Source organism: Triturus cristatus, chromosome 3_1 (genome assembly GCF_964204655.1).
Source record: "Triturus cristatus chromosome 3_1, aTriCri1.1, whole genome shotgun sequence".
NCBI classification, from domain to species: Eukaryota; Metazoa; Chordata; class Amphibia; order Caudata; family Salamandridae; genus Triturus; species Triturus cristatus.
The window spans coordinates 1,150,929,272-1,150,944,737 of record NC_140583.1 but is presented as its reverse complement, the minus strand read 5'-3'; the positions used below and the strand labels follow the sequence as shown (position 1 = coordinate 1,150,944,737).

General features: G+C 46.7%; 1 protein-coding gene across 12 annotated transcripts in view; it reads left to right on the top strand.

Annotated features, from left to right (window-relative positions):
• The window catches only part of BIN1 (bridging integrator 1), a 555,217-nt gene that overhangs the window by 446,561 nt on the left and 93,190 nt on the right, over positions 1 to 15,466 (top strand). For all 12 annotated transcript variants that reach the window (XM_085646006.1, XM_085646002.1, XM_085646003.1 and 9 more), the window contains 2 exons: positions 475 to 588; positions 2,536 to 2,652. In XM_085646006.1, coding sequence (XP_085502132.1) covers positions 475 to 588; positions 2,536 to 2,652 — 231 coding nt within the window. The remainder of the gene's footprint in view (positions 1 to 474; positions 589 to 2,535; positions 2,653 to 15,466) is intronic.

Here is a 15,466-nt window from a genome sequence, read left to right as displayed (position 1 = left end):
CCTACCAATAATTGCAAACTGTCCCTTTGGAATTCATTGTGATAACCTGCTCCGGAAGTCTTCCTCTCCCTCCAAAAAGTGTTCTTCATCGACCCTTGAAAACCACTCCGCTCCCCCTTCCCTGAAGAGTTCGAAAGGTTAGGGGATGTGGAGTTGAAAAACCCTTGGTGCACTGAGTCACCATATCTGGAGGGTTTCTTCTATTGTTAGGGGAATGTCTTCTAGATCAGTGGCACGTCTACTGAGTCTGTTTATTAGGCAACATTAGGAAAGAATGCACCTTAATTAGACAATGCGTTTAGGGGCTCAAGATCTCACAAGCTAACTTCACATTTTTTCATTTCCAGTGGTCTTTCTCTTATGCTGCGAATGCCATCTTTGCCTTCTTGGTCGCACTGCATGGACTCACCATCTTCATCTTCTGCTGTATTGTCTTAAAATGTTGACATTTACCAGTGCGTGTCTTTGTTGCAGCCAGTGGAGGACGTGTCTGCGAGTAGAGAAGCAACTGGACTGGAAACTACAGAATCCAGCACCTCTGATGTAGTGCAGCCAAAAGCTGACGCCACCACTCCAGAACCTGCTACAGTAAGACCAGTGACGACTCTTTATTGCTAGCCATAGCTATGCACTGCACATGCAGATTTGTTTTACCATATGACCGTGTGATAGCCTTGTTAAGCGCACCACCAAAGGCGTTCTTCCCAAATCTATTCCGATTGATTCCTTAATCATGAATAGAAGCACGCTTATCTCTAAATGCGCAGATTTTAATGAAAATGTCCTTGATTTGATTCCCTTAGTATTACATGTGACCAAAAGTGATGAAAAAAAATATGCCTCCTGGTTTTAGTCCCCTTAATTTGATGGGAAGGTTTTCAATTTTTTTCGGCCATTTTTCAGACTGTGCACTATACTACATTTCGGTGTGTCTCTTATCAAAACCTATTTTGGGTTGTCTTATTTCATGTACAGCAAGTGTGCACTGTACTGCATGACAAATGGTGTGTTTGTATTTAGAATACATTTTACAAGTGATCTACTCTAGTATTATAAAGTTTGAGTACATTTAGTGATTTGAACTTCCAGTTTCAAACCTCAATTCGTAACTTTAGGATCTTGGAAGAAAAATAGTTTACTAAATTTCAAATGTTAAAATAGCAAAATTCAGATTCGTTTTTTGCCATTTAGGAATCAAAAATTATAATGTTCTGCATTTGAACATTTATGTTTTGGAATAAATGTAGTATTTGTATTTGTTATTGTGCCCCTATGCTAGAACTCCTGGTGGAAGTCCTGTGTTCATTCATGACTAGTAACATTTGCCAAAAACCTAGAACCGGACCGATTTAGATGTTCACGAAGTTTAAAAACATTTAGTCAGTTAAACCTCCAGTTTTAAAATCCCAATTTTTAATTTTTGGATTCTAAAAGAAAAATATTGAACTATAATCCTACAATTTATATTTCCAAGTTTCTAAATTCAGATTAGTTTTTTTGCCATAAAAACTCCAAAAATATCATTGTCTGCATTTGACCATTTATATTTTGGAATAAAATTAGTATTTGTCCGTGTTCCTCTATGTTGGGGAGCTAGCTAGACCTCTAGTCAAGTGGGTGCTGCATCACTGCCTTGCAAGCATGGCTTAGGAGCATTTCTTCCCAGACCCAATCCAGAGAACCCGTGCCAAGCTAGACAAAAGCTAGAGGTACTGCGGATGCCAAGTTTTGGTAGGGTCCCAACAACATTTGCAATGAGGGTTATTGGTGCAGGTGTGCATGCTTGCTAGATTTCCTGCTCCAGGAGGATCCCTTGCACCAGGAGGATCCCGTGCACTTGAAGAATAGGTGCTTAGTTGGTCATCCTTCACTCTCCGGTTAGGGGTATGGAGGTTGTCTTAGCTCTGTGGCGAGCTTCTCTGGATCTCTTTGAGTACAGCAGGGAGTGTTCTCAGTCACAAGGGACACAATGATCTCACTGGGAAGCACACTAGAGACCGTGTTTGGATGGGCCTTTCAAATGAAGCTAACAAGCAAGAATAAAGAGGAAATAAATTCAGGGGCCAGGAATGTAAATTATGGGCTTGATATTCACAGCTCTGGGCTTTTAGTCAGACAGTTGGGTAATGGAGGAAGAGCAAACGTATCTAGAAAAGGTGCAACAAAGGACTATAGCAGACAGAGTAGACAAAGTGTTCAAAAGGGTGCGTGAGGCGGACTGTAGGCAGTCACTGGAGGATTTGACAAAAGGTCACTGTGCTGCCTTCTACCTCCTGTGAGCTGAAAGTGACACTTTCATATGCCAGCTGAGTCCTGTCAGCCTATAATCCTTTCAGTTTAGTACAGTTGAGGTGTGTAGCAGCTGTTTGGTAATGCATAGATTTATTTTCTCCAGTCCTCTCGCTAAGTGATTGACAAATTCTAGTTTAAGAAAGAGATTTGAGGGCTTTCGGTGTTCTGAGGGGAAGTGGAGAAAAAAATACTTGACTTTAAGTGCTAGTTACATACAGTCTTCTTTCACCTTTTCTACTCCAGCCTAAGAGCTCCCTGCCTGCTGTTGTTGTTGAGACTTTCCCAGCCACTGTGAACGGTACTGTGGAAAGCAGTGCACCTGCACACAGGACTGATATGCCCCCTGGATTCCTCTACAAGGTAAGCGGTTTCTGTCAACTCTGTGGTTTGTGGCACCTTGTTGGGATGCATATTGCGTTTAGTGAAGAAAGTTTAAAACACCAGGCTGCCATTATATTGTGTGGACTTAAAAATAAAGAAAGGTAGAATTAACTGTGAACATATCAATCCATGATATTTTAACTTACTAATTAAAGGAATGTCTCTTCACATCACCACCACTTTAGTTGCGAGGTCCATGTCGTTGCTCCTCTGAATAAAGGCGGAAACAACAAGAAGAGTCTTTTTCTAGAGCCACCGGTAAAGCAGAGACTACAGCAAGAGAGTGCCTTAGGCATAATTTGCCCTCCCCTCTGTCCACAACAACAGTTCACATGTAAAGGGAAGCCTGCTGGTTGGGTTTTGGCTCGGAACAGGTAGATGACTCTTCCAGGCATTGTCCTTTGAGCTGGACCATGGCAACATACTACAATAATGCTTTGGGAACTTGGTGTTCCCCTCTGACCACTTGACCCTGAAAGAAAGTGTGAAAGAAAGGATGGTTGAAGTTTGCCCATCCTTTGTTCACCTGTAAGGTCGATACATCTGCTATTTCTCTTGTTGCAAAGAGCTTAGAATCTCAGTGGGTTTGTTTCAAACGTTTACATAGGAGGGTTGCATTTTTGAGTTTTACCTTCTACCCTTCATGATCATTAGTACTCACACAAACATTATGCATTTGTGTCTTTTAAAGGTGCGCGGCATCATTTCTCCTGTTTCTGTGTGTTTTTGGTCAGTACCTTTTCACATCAGTCACTACTTTGCCTCTACCTCTCTGTCAATTGAGAAAAGTGCAGCACCTAGACACCGTTGGCCAAACCCTAATTGGCCAGAACTCTGAGGTGTTGTAGCTTAGTACGTTAATATTTATACCACACGTAAAACCAACAAATTGCCACATGTAGGCCATTTTATGTAGCATTTCATTACCTTCTGGACCCATTTCTTGTATCACTACTTACTACATGAGGTGGATTAACTCCTCTCAGGCTTCATGTGACCCAGTTAGGGCCAATCAAAAAGCAACACAACCATACCCTCCATGTCCCCTTTCTTACTCCTCCAACCATAACCTTAATATAGGAGCCTTGACTGGTCTTCTGCTGCCTTCAGACCATTTGGATGTACAATGCGCCCAAATGTTGACCTACACCATAGAGCAATATTTAATTACTGGTTCACACACAATGCTTCACTGGTGCTGCTCAAACTAGCACTGCCCACATATCTATTTCTTTACTAGGACCCACATATATTTAATCCGATACTCTTCAGACTTAATCTTCAGCTTCCATTAATATTCTAGTAGTGAAAACATACCTGCCAGTGCATCTTAATCCTCTACTACAGCAGCCACTGTGAGTTCACGTCCTGGATGGATCTATGCTCCGTCATTGTGCATCACTCCTGATCTGCAGAGTACGTTGCTATATCACAAATAGGAACAGCATGCATCTATACCAGTGCACCTGTATTCAGACCTGCCATACCCACTGCTGTGGTGGTATTAGTGTCTTGGAAATGTTGCCCGCGAATAGGTGGTGTTTGATTGGGTGGTTGAAGTGAGTGTCATTACAGTATGTATTGTATTTCACCCTCTTTCTCTACATCTCCTCTACTCTAGACTTTATCTCCTCTTTCAGACTGGGTGACACACCGCACCCCTCACTAGGAACAGTGTCCCTTATGATTTAGCTATCATTTGAGGAGCACGGACACTGGACCACAACTAGCTCCTGGTCCCCCCCTCCCCTCCTTTTGTTGACCCGGGAAAACCATATTGTCACAAGGCTTGTTTCCCGTACATGGATTTATTGTTACTTCTTCCATAGTACACCACGCTGCGTAAAATTCATAAAGTAACATTCCATCCGCTTACTACAAAATGCGAGTATCGGATGCAACTCACTGATAGCTAACGAACATGAATTACGGTGGACTGATTTGCTTGCGCTTTTATGCGTGTATAAACACGCAGTTATGGTGTTTTAGGCCAACCCAATGTAGTAACATTCTTTAAACCACGTTAACAACAAAACCAACACAAACTGATTCCTGCTCCAGTTTGAACAGACTTTAGTAAATTGATAGTTACTACCGTAACTCATGCTTCCTAAACCACATGACCCGGAGGCTTGCAGTGTCCGCAAGGGGAGGCCGCGTTACTCGAAAAGCCCTCAACAGGCCAGGCTGTCTGTAGCTGGGTGGTGAGCGCAGCACTACGAAAAACGCCAATACGGGCTTTAAATGAATGTCAAATGGAGCCACTGCCTGCAGGACATGCCTGGGCATGTTAGCGAGTCGGCCACCTCGAATCAGGAGGTTTACTACTGAGAGAGAAAATGGGTACCCCTCTATCTCTGCAAGACATCTGTTGCACAAGATGACCTGGAGGCTGGGGGCACCCTACCAACGCAGAGCAGCCTGGTGCGTCTCCCTCCCGTGAGATCAAGAGAGCTAAGGACCAACCAACTGAGCTGGGTGCCAAATGGCTAGTGAAGGGCAGCTGTGCGTTGTGTTTGAAACATACCACAAAGTTCCATATTTTTGCATCAGGCGTACATTTGCAGTTTATACTTAGCGTGAACTCGAGCCGAAAGTAGTGGAGTGCTTTACAGGAGCACCAGCTACCTCACACAATGAGAAATCTATTTTTGGTAGGCATGGGAGATTAATTGATTTGCCCAGAATTCCAGGATGTGGAACCAACTCAGAGTTTCGAACCTGGTTCCTCAACTCCAAAATTGTCAGATATGATTCTTAGTTCATAGACACAACAGTGGGGCACTGGAACCACTGCAATACTAATTGATGACCACGATAGTCGAGTCCGCTTAAGCGCGTGCTGCCCAGTTGTGCGCTCTCCCTGGATTCCAAAGGTTTGCATTTAGTAGCGGCCGCTAAAGATTTCATCCTTCCGATTTCGATGAGTGCAAGGGAGTTCAGTAAGAGGAAGGAGTGTTGAGCACTCAAGGGTAAATGTGTAGTAGCACTCCTATCATGCAACCGATTGGAAAAGCAATAGGTTGCAATCCACAAAATTATGAAAAATACATTAAGGGCTCTGGTGGCCCGGGTGCTGTGCCTGTGGGGAGAGCAGAACAAGAGACTGTTTTGCTCCCCACACCCCCTTTTAAAGGGGGGGCGCACAGGCCAGGCCGGTCTAAACCAGCCGGACCCCTAAGCTGGATGCCCGCGTGAACCGGAAGCACTAAAGTGCTTCCGGTGAACTGGAAACAGTGCTTCCGGTTCACGCCCTGCAGAAATGCCACCTATTGGACGCCTAATGGGGGAGGTGGGAGTGCTCCCACCTCCCCCTTTCCCCCGGGGACCGGTCCGCCCGCCAAAAGGGCGGCGCGCGCTAGTTAGCGCTCGGCCTTGTACATTTGGCACCCTCACTGCCCATCTCTAAAGCTCTTGTAACGTGACAACCAGATGTCTTTGTTTTCACTATGGCATTAGCATCCCTGCAGAAGGTGCCCCCTAGCCGGCAAACTGTCAAATTAATTTAAATTTAGCCTACATCACACAATGTCGGGCCGAGTCAGGGGCTCGAAACTCGCTGGCCGAGCTATGCACTATGCCATGCAACGCCACCTCCCAGTTACCACTCGAGAGACACAGTCAATACATCCTTAGTAGTCACTGCTGACCCCTGCACTGGCCACATGTACACAGGACGCCGGAGAAGCTTTAAATACCTTTCCACTGCAGGAGAGCTACGAGTTACCCGCCTCTCGACTCCCCGCAGACATCTTCCAAGCCGCAATTTTTTTTTACTGATAGACCCGCCTTGCACTCAAAACAGCCAGAGCCACTGCCACAAGTCCAATCAAGTGGGGCAGGTGAGTATTCACTCAAACCCGCATGCCCCCTGGCAGTGGTGAAGCGCAGGTCAACCAAGAATACCTTGCTGTTGTCCCCGATCGAGGGCCGATGCTGCTCCGAGGTGATGTACCTGCAGTGAGAAAAAGAAAATGAGAAGATTAAAGAACAGCCTCCGTCGCATGGATGGAGGCGTGTGGAGTCATCAGCGGAGCGGCGAGGAAGAGACCGTGCTCCGCCGTGTGTCTTGTTTTCGCCTGTCAGATTCCATCTGACAGTGGTGAGTTTTTGGATACCGAGGCGATAGCCTCATTACGCCACAAATTATTTCTGAGGTTATTAGTCGCTGTTTAGGTTGTCTTATTGATGTGTGACACTTTGTCACAGTTGAGGTTGGATCACAAGGTCAGAGCTGTGATAGGCCGCGGGTTGCGGTCAATTTGGTTTGCGGAAGTGTCAGCAAGTTTTATCGCAGAGTCTTGTAGTCGTCTGCCAAATGTCTTCTGGTGGTAATGAGCCTTTGATGGCTGCCGCGGCGGTTGCCTTCTGACAGTGATGAGTTTTGGGTACCTGCCGGGGCGATTTGCCCTCAGGCAGTGATGAGTTTTTGGATGCTGTGTTGCTGTTTCAGTTTCACAAGGTTAGCGCTTCGATGGGCCTCGGGTAGTGGTCAAATGGGTTTGTAGAAATGTCTGCAAGTTTCCTGATCAGTGGGGTATCTTTTTGATCCAGTCCTTTGTAGAATGTCCTGTTGAGTTTGCAGAGATGGTCGTCCAACATCTCAACGCCTAGGTCTCTGTGGAGGTCTGCTGTTCTTGTAAAGTTTGGAGCACCTGCTGCAATCCGTAAGGCCCTGCTCTGTAGTGTCTGCAGGTCTTTCCGATGCTGCGGGCGGCATCCACTCCAAACTGGTGAAGCGTACGTCATGGTTGGTCGAATTATTGCGGTGATTACTCGCACCTTGCTCTGCAAGGGCATCGACTTGGTCTTCAGGAGTGGGTTTAACGCAGACAGTTTTGTTGCTGCTTTCTGGCAGGTCTTCTCTATGTGGTTTCTCCATGTGAGTTTGGAGTCCAGAGTCACCCCCAGGTAGGAGCTGCTGTTTTCCCATTTAATCTCATCCCCATTGAGGAGGATCGCTGGGTGTTTTCTGGTCAGCTTCCTGATAAATAATGTTGCTGTGGTTTTGCTTGTGTTCAGGGTGATCTGCCAGTCGCTGTACCATTCGAAGAGTCTGCTGAGTGATGACTCAAGGTTCTTAGCCACTTCCTGTTCACTGAAGGATTGGGAGATGACTGCTGCATCATCGGCGTAAAGAGCCAGATCAGTCTTCTTTAGGTCCATGGGGATGTCGTTTGTGAATATGTTAAAGAGGAATGGTCCTAGGATTGATCCCTGAGGCACCCCAGCAAGGATTGGGCGTGGCGTTGAGCATTCGTCTCGTACCGCCACGTGAAAGGTCCATTTTGATAAGTAGCTAGACAGCAGTTTAATCGGGTAGCTTGGAAACTTGAGCTTGATAAGTTTTTAAAGCAGTCCCTCATGCCATACTCGGTCGAATGCTTTGGCTACATCCAGAAAGACTACTCCAGTAGACTTGTTGATGTTGAATCCATGGCTGATGATGTCCACAACTCTGAGGAGTTGGTGATTGGTTGAGTGGTCTTTCCGGAACCCAAACTGTTCTTTGGCGAGGAGGTTTTCGCTTGTCGCAAAGTCCACAAGACGGGCAAGGATAACTTTTTCAAAGAGCTTTGATAGGCCAGATAGCAGACTTATAGGGCGGTAATTTGCAGGATCTCGTAGTGGTTTCCCAGCCTTGGGGAATACGATGACTCTTGCTTCTTTCCAGGCATTAGGGAAATACTGGTGCTGCATACAGGCGTTGAATATCTCAGCAAGGTGATCCACTGCAGCATCTGGGAGCATCTTGATGGCTTGGTTGGCTATTTTGTCCTTTCCTGGTGCCTTGCCGTTTTTTAGTGTCTTTACCAGGGCCAGTAGCTCGCCTGTGGAGCATTCCTCAATGTTTGCACCTTCTGTTTCTGGTGGGTGCTCCCGGTGGTGCTTATCTATCTCTTGCTCGACTTCTGCTGCCAGTTTGCTTGCCTGGTTAGGCCTGAAGGATGCCTCCAGTGTGTCAGCGAAGACCTCAGCTTTGTCCCTGTTGCTGCATGCCAAGTGAGTCTTCCCTTGTATCGGTGGGTTTGGCTCCTTCTCCCCAGTCAAGCGTCGGGTCATTCTCCAGAGAGAGTTGTCAGAGTCCTTTAAGTTAGCCGTAGCTGCTTCCCACTTTTCACCTCTGTGCTGGCTTATTTGCATCTTCAGCTGTCTTGTCAGCTCGTTGTACTTCTTCAGCAGGTCGGGTGTGCGATTCCTTTGCCACTATCTCTGGGCTCTGTTCTTGTCAGCAATCGACTGCTTGATGCCCTTCGGGAGGTCGTAGATAGAGCAGCGTTGGAGTTTCTGCTCGGGAACGCTGCGCTCGATGGCAGTGTGGACTGCAGCTGTGAAGTGGTGAACCGCCTGGTCAATGTCTTCAATGCAGAGTAGGGGGCCAGGGACCAGTGTCTCCTCCAGGCTTCTCTTGTATAGGCTCCAGTCTACCTTCTTGTAGTTGTGTCTGGTGCCCTATTGCTGGTCTTCAAGCACGTCGCCAACTGTGATCAACACTGGGTTGTGGTCGGACGTCAGTGCAGTTAAGGTTTCCAGCTCCATAGACTGGGAGAGATTCTTCATGACGACGATGTCCAGAACGTCCGGTTTATGCAGTGCAGTGCCTGGATAGTGTGTTGGTTGAGTTGGGCCAGCCACTACAAAGTCCTCCTTCTTTGAGTGGGCAAGTAGGGCGTGTCATTTACTGTTTACCGCGCAAGAGTTCCAGTACTGGTGCTTGGCATTTGGGTCTCCGCCAATTAATGTTGGGATGCGGGGGTCCAATAAAGCATCCAAGTCCTTTGGGCTTAGCTTGCCTGGGGGTGAGTAGGTGGCAATCAGCCGCAGGGGGCCTGCAGATGTCTGGACCTGTATGCCAGTTGCTTCAATACTCCCCACTGGTGGTAGTGAGATCTCGTGGTGCTTCACTTTTGTGCTGACAATCACTGCTGTTCCTCCGCGATCTGTGCGGTACACCCTGTAGTTTGCCAAGTTGAGCTTCTGGCTTCCTTGGAGATGGGTCTCGGAGATGAGCGCTATACTCACATCCATGGTTTCCATCAGGTGCAGGAGTTCTGCAGTTTTCTTCTGAATGCTGTTAGCATTCCACATCAAGAAGAGGGAGTTTACTTTAGATTTTGCTGCCATTGCATGTGTTTTCTTCACCGTGGAAAAGTCCGGCGATGTGATTCGCCACCATTGTCACCAAAGGGTGGATGTTCATGTCTGCGACCGTTTTCGCAATCTTCGTGATGAGTTCCTGCCAGTTGATGGCTGAGCCTATTTCACAGGATGGTGCTGGGGCAGTTGGTGGTGGTGGTGTTGGTGGTGGGCTGTCCTGTTTGGGTCCTGTTACTTCGGCGTATGTTCTTTCATCCACACGCGCGTCGCTATGGCAGTTGGTTGGTGTGCCGGTTGCGATCCTGTGTGCCAATGCGGGTTTGTAAGTCTTCCTTTGTCCCTGGTCTGTTGCAGTTGAGTGTTGGGGGGAGTCTTTTGCGGTTGGGGTGGTTTGCGCGGACCATCCTTCTTTGCCTTCTGCAGGTAGGGACAGCCGCGATAGCTTGCTGGGTGGGGGGAAGAGACCGTGCTGCCGCTCTGCGCTGTTTTTATTGAGAGGGAGAACCGGGAACCAGTTCAAGCAGGTCCCGGCAGGATCCATTACTGCCCCGGAAGCACTTGACAGCTTCCAGGGCATCTTCCCAAACATTCAATCACTACCCTGGAAGCGGGGGGGGTGGGTGCCGGCCACGTCATCGGCCGACACTAACCCTGCCCCCCTCCCACCACGAGAAGAGTCCCGGCACAAGCACAGCACAAACCGCCATATTTGCGGTGTGCCCGAGTTCCCGGTTTGCCCCTAGTGATTACACTGGGAGCCTCTGAGAAGGATCGCATCGGATGGCTGGTGCACTGCTGGTTACTCTCATGAGACGGCAGCAGCGGAAGGGCCGAGTAGATGAGTGTTCGATGGTTTTCCCCAGAAGCAGCCCCGCCAGAACCCACCCTGCAAAAACACAATCACTCAGTGTGCCGGCAGGTGGCACTAACAGCCTCGGTTGTGATTGCATCCTGCCTCCGAACATGGCGACTCAGAGCCGCAAATAGGTGCCATCCCAGAGCGCTGACACCAGTTCCGCTTTTTCTGTGCCTTTTTTAGACCGAGCCGAGTGTTAATTCCTTACATCTTTCAGATTCTTTCTGACATTTTTGACCCAAAACGTTCTGACTGCGTGCAATGATGTCACTTCTAAAAATCTTTGGTGCCTCAGCAGAAAGCATGACCTGCGCCAAATGCTCCATGATGCATCCAAAGACTATGAGAGAGGGAGAAGCTTAATTCTGTTACTAAGTATAAGTAGTGATGTTGGTCCTGCGGCTAGTCGCAAGGCCATTCCTCACTTCTGATCACCATCTTTGGCTAAGTCCAAGACAAAATGGAGAGACAAATTGAAAAGAAACAACAAAAAGTCCACATAGGGCTGCTCCAGGCGGAGTCTCGGAGTTGGCGCTCAAAGTCTTCCCCGGCTTTTACATCCAACTTGGATCCCATTCCGTTTCAGGAGCCACTTCACATGAGTTTCCTGAGCTATTGTGGACTCCACAGCCAATTGCAGCCCTCAAGCAGGCACTACTATAGCTCCTCAATATTGTTCTATATCCAGTTTGCATATATCCATTGATGCCTCCATTTGGACTTCTGTCAGTGGGTCCTTCCCCAGTGCTGATTGACTCCGTAGCAGCTCGGTCCGCTCTGCCTCCAAGACTGGACTGTACCTTGACTGCCATGCCTCGCATCCCATAGTTTGGTCTGTTGTCTGTGCCCCCTCTGCTCCAGAAGCATCTGTACCAGATTCTGCTCGGACTGTTTGAAGTTTTGGAACCAGCTTCGGTTAGATTGCAGTGTTGAGCTAGATCATAGGCAAGGTTCAACCTCAGTTTAAGGAATCATCTTCTTCTGCCCTTTGCCTCAGAGACCATATTTGATAGGGGTGAAGGCCCTTTTGCTCTAACTCTGATGTTCTTCAAGGCTTTGGGCATGTTCCCTACAATGAAGACAATGATGAAGAAGTGGATTGTAGGAAAACTGCCTTTTCTGCATGGTCAACATGGCTTGCTGGACTTTGTTTTTGCTGTCTTTTGAATTAATTGCTCTTTATCTCTGCAAATCAGTAGTAAAGTGTCTGAGCTCCCCCTTTAATCTTGGTTGAATTTGTGTACTCCTAATTGGCATATTTAACTCGTCTCTGAGCCCCAAACATATGATCCAAAAGGTACTCCAGGCCTGGAAGTTAAATTCCACTAATGGACTGCAACACCAGTTGTGCAATCAACTACAGTGGCATTGCAAACATGGCTTCAAACCTACCATTGCAGCCTGACTACAAAAGTGTAAAAACTGCAATTCAGCTTATCAATATAAATCATTTTGACCAGTAACCCCTCCTCCTTTTAAATATTAATAAGTTGCCTCTTTTGTAAGCCTTATAACCCACAAGGCAGGGTGCATGATATTTAAAAGTAGGTCATGTAGAAATTTGATGTTAACCTGTCCTTACAGTGACTATCATACCAAAGCTATTTTCACCGTGGCAGGCTTAGCTGTCGTATGTTGAAAACCAGAGTACAGATTAAAATCCTAATACAGTATGTCTAGAATGGGACCACCCTAAAAAAATAATTAAACAAATATTTGTAATAGTTGGTGGGAATCCAAATCAATGGTGAAGTCGGATTTCTAATACAGATTATGGAAAAGTAACTTTTAGAAAGTTGCCTTTTCCCTGTCTGAAGATGCTCTAGCTTTTCCCAACCAGTAATTAGCCTTGAATAGGTGTGATATGTCTCCCAGAAAAAACACTTGGGTGATCTGAATGGGCAGCGATCACTCTTCTGGCCTTGGCCGAATATGCAGTGTGGGGGCTATGGGCGTCCTTTTAGTCACTACAGTTCCTGATTGCGTGTGAACTCCTGCTTGACAGGCCTGCTGGGTTTACATATAACCCTTGAAAGGGGGAGAACATGATGCTACGACAATTCTTGTGGAGCTTCTTTCTGGTTGCTGAGGGACTCTGCTTTTATCCTACAAGGCTTATGCTTCTGGGCTTATTGTGGGAACAGTGGCTGCCTCAAACTGGATTTTAGTGTTCGATGTGTGAGGACACTAGGATTAATTTTGTACGCTCCCTACAGACACCCATCCCTCAAACACCAAGTTTAGTGTGACAGAAGATCTTTGCCATCATGAAAATGCCCAAAATGGGTAGGGTTGGCCCTGGGAACTTTTACACGGTTGGTTAGGGCGTGCCCAGGAGTCATTCCCACTCATTAGTTGGTGCCAGTCATAAATGTGACACCTCCAGGCACCCATTTCCGAACAATTCCTTGACCTGTTGTCTCTGACTGAGAGGAGCCTTGCAGCACTGAACCTGCTACCTGTTGTACCTGGGACAAAGAATTGAACTCCAAGGGTAATATTGCTGTCCTCCTTTTGAAGCGAGAGGGATAAAAAAACTACAAGAGGCCTTTTCTTGGAACTACCCAGCTAACCATTGGTAACTATCCCATGACTGGGCCCAGCTGTTTGCCTCTGTCTCATGCCCTGTGAATCTAAGTGCCTGCCTTGAGGTCCAGGGGCGGCTTGAGGAGTGAACTCCTATGGTGGATTTGTAACTTGAAGAACTAAGTCAGAAGATAACTGTAGACCAGGGCGAACCTGGTTTGTGTATCCAACCTGCGCTTATCGCGTCCGCCTCAAATTGAGCCTTAGTTCCAGGCTACCTTGACCATTTATTATCGTTGACACATTGTGCTTTTTGGCACTATTTCTACTTACAACTTTCAAAATTCATATCTCTGGTTCCCATTGTTGAGTTCTTGTCGGTGTCATTTTGGTAAATACATTTCATAAAATGTTTCTAAATCATTATGAGCCTGTTATTGTTTTGCATTTTCCCTTTATTACTGTTTTGATACTGCATATATCCCTTGAGGCTTTGATCGGACAAGGGTTGTGATTGTTCCTTGAGGTGGATAGTGCCCAAATCCCAAATAATAGTCCGATTTCTTACACAAATCATTTGCTCCCAACTCATTGAAATAATAGTTGCCTCATAGCTTTATATACAAAACGCCGTAGCTCTAACACATCGCCAGAGATGGAATTAAATTCACCCTTCAGGAACCTTACAGAAGAGAGTACTTATTTAGTGGTGGTGGTATGCAACTCTGCAGAGGTACTATATTTGCAGCTTCCCACACTGAAGACTGAGGCCATCCTTCTGTCTGAGATTTTGTGACCTTGGTCTTCCACTTCAAAGCCCTTATTGCTGTTTAATGAAGTTGCTACTGAGAACCCTATTTGGCTTGGCCAAAGCCTTGCTCAACCCTGCTAGTGAGTGATTCCAATTGCTAGGCGACACAGACCTGCCCATGGTGGTCTAAATCTCCTAATGCAGATTCCTATTCCTGAGTGCCTTATATTTTAAGCCTCTATGAGCAGAGTCAATCCAAATTCTTTTCTCACAGCTTCACTAGACAGAAAATCAAAGATAATAGATGTTATGTGAAAAAGAGTCTTCATCAGTTAGCTTAGCTTTTCAATCCTTGAATGGTGTTTCTCATGCGTTGTTACAACCCACGCCCTCTACGTAATGGTGAGTGAAATTTTGCCTGCTTTGCCTGAGGACTTTGGAAATTGCTTTTCACTGAGAGGACAGAATGGCTAGGACGTAGTGAATTATATTGTCGGGTCCGACCTGGGCACCACCGATTGTGTTGCCATCACATGCCATGCGTGGATGTGTGCTGCCTGATTATCTGGGGATGTACAAACCTCACTTTTTTACATGCTTTTTGATGGGGTTCAATTGTTTAGTTAAAAGCCAGATTCGGTCATGGAACACCTTAAGGATAGCAGAGCTATAGTTCATTCCCTGGGGCTGCTTCCCCTGGCCACCGATTCCACCAGTAGTATTGAAAGTATTGAGAATATTCGAGGGGCATTGCCTATCACCACAGTCAGGCTTGACAATCTGTTCTGCCTGTTCAATGGTTCCAGGGGCAGGGCTCGTGGTAAGGAAAGAGGTCACTAGCAACGTCATCAGTCCTTCACCTCATCTCGCACAGCTACCTCCAAGCTCCTGTAGATGCCCTCCATCAGGCATTTGGGGCCAGCAGTAGGCTCAGTAGTAGGCTGTACCCAGTCCTAGCTGCCCTTCTGACGCACTTATGTTACACCAGTGGGTCTTTCAAATTGTTCAACAAGGTAAGGCTTTTGCCCTTTTATACATCTTACCCCACATTCTTCCAGTTTTTGCTCTGACTTCCACAGACCATGCAGCCATTCTGTCCCAAGAAGTGATGTTGCTTGCAAAGGGAGCACTCAAAGTCCTACTCACTGAGGAGAAGGGGCAAGCGTTGCTATTCCAGGTACTTCCTGGACCCTAGATGGATTTGCAACTAATACCAAATTTGCACCTCAGGATCTCGAACTTGTTCCTCAAAAAGATCAGAATGAAGATACCCAGGTTCTGTTGGTCTTGGATCCTGAGGACTGGATTGTGTCTCTAATCCTGCAGAACCTGTACATTCACATACTGGTCCTGCAGGCCTAGTATCTTACTTTGTGATGTAGTTGGACCGCTTCCAGTTTCCTGTCCTACCCTTCAGCCTCACATTAGCCTTTCAGATCTTTATATATGGTGTGTGTAGAAAGCTGGCTCTGTATATACTAAACCAAAGCCAGATAGAGTGTGCAGGGAGTCCCCAGAGGTATAGCAGAGGCAAAATTAGGTAAGTACTAACAGCTCTCTTT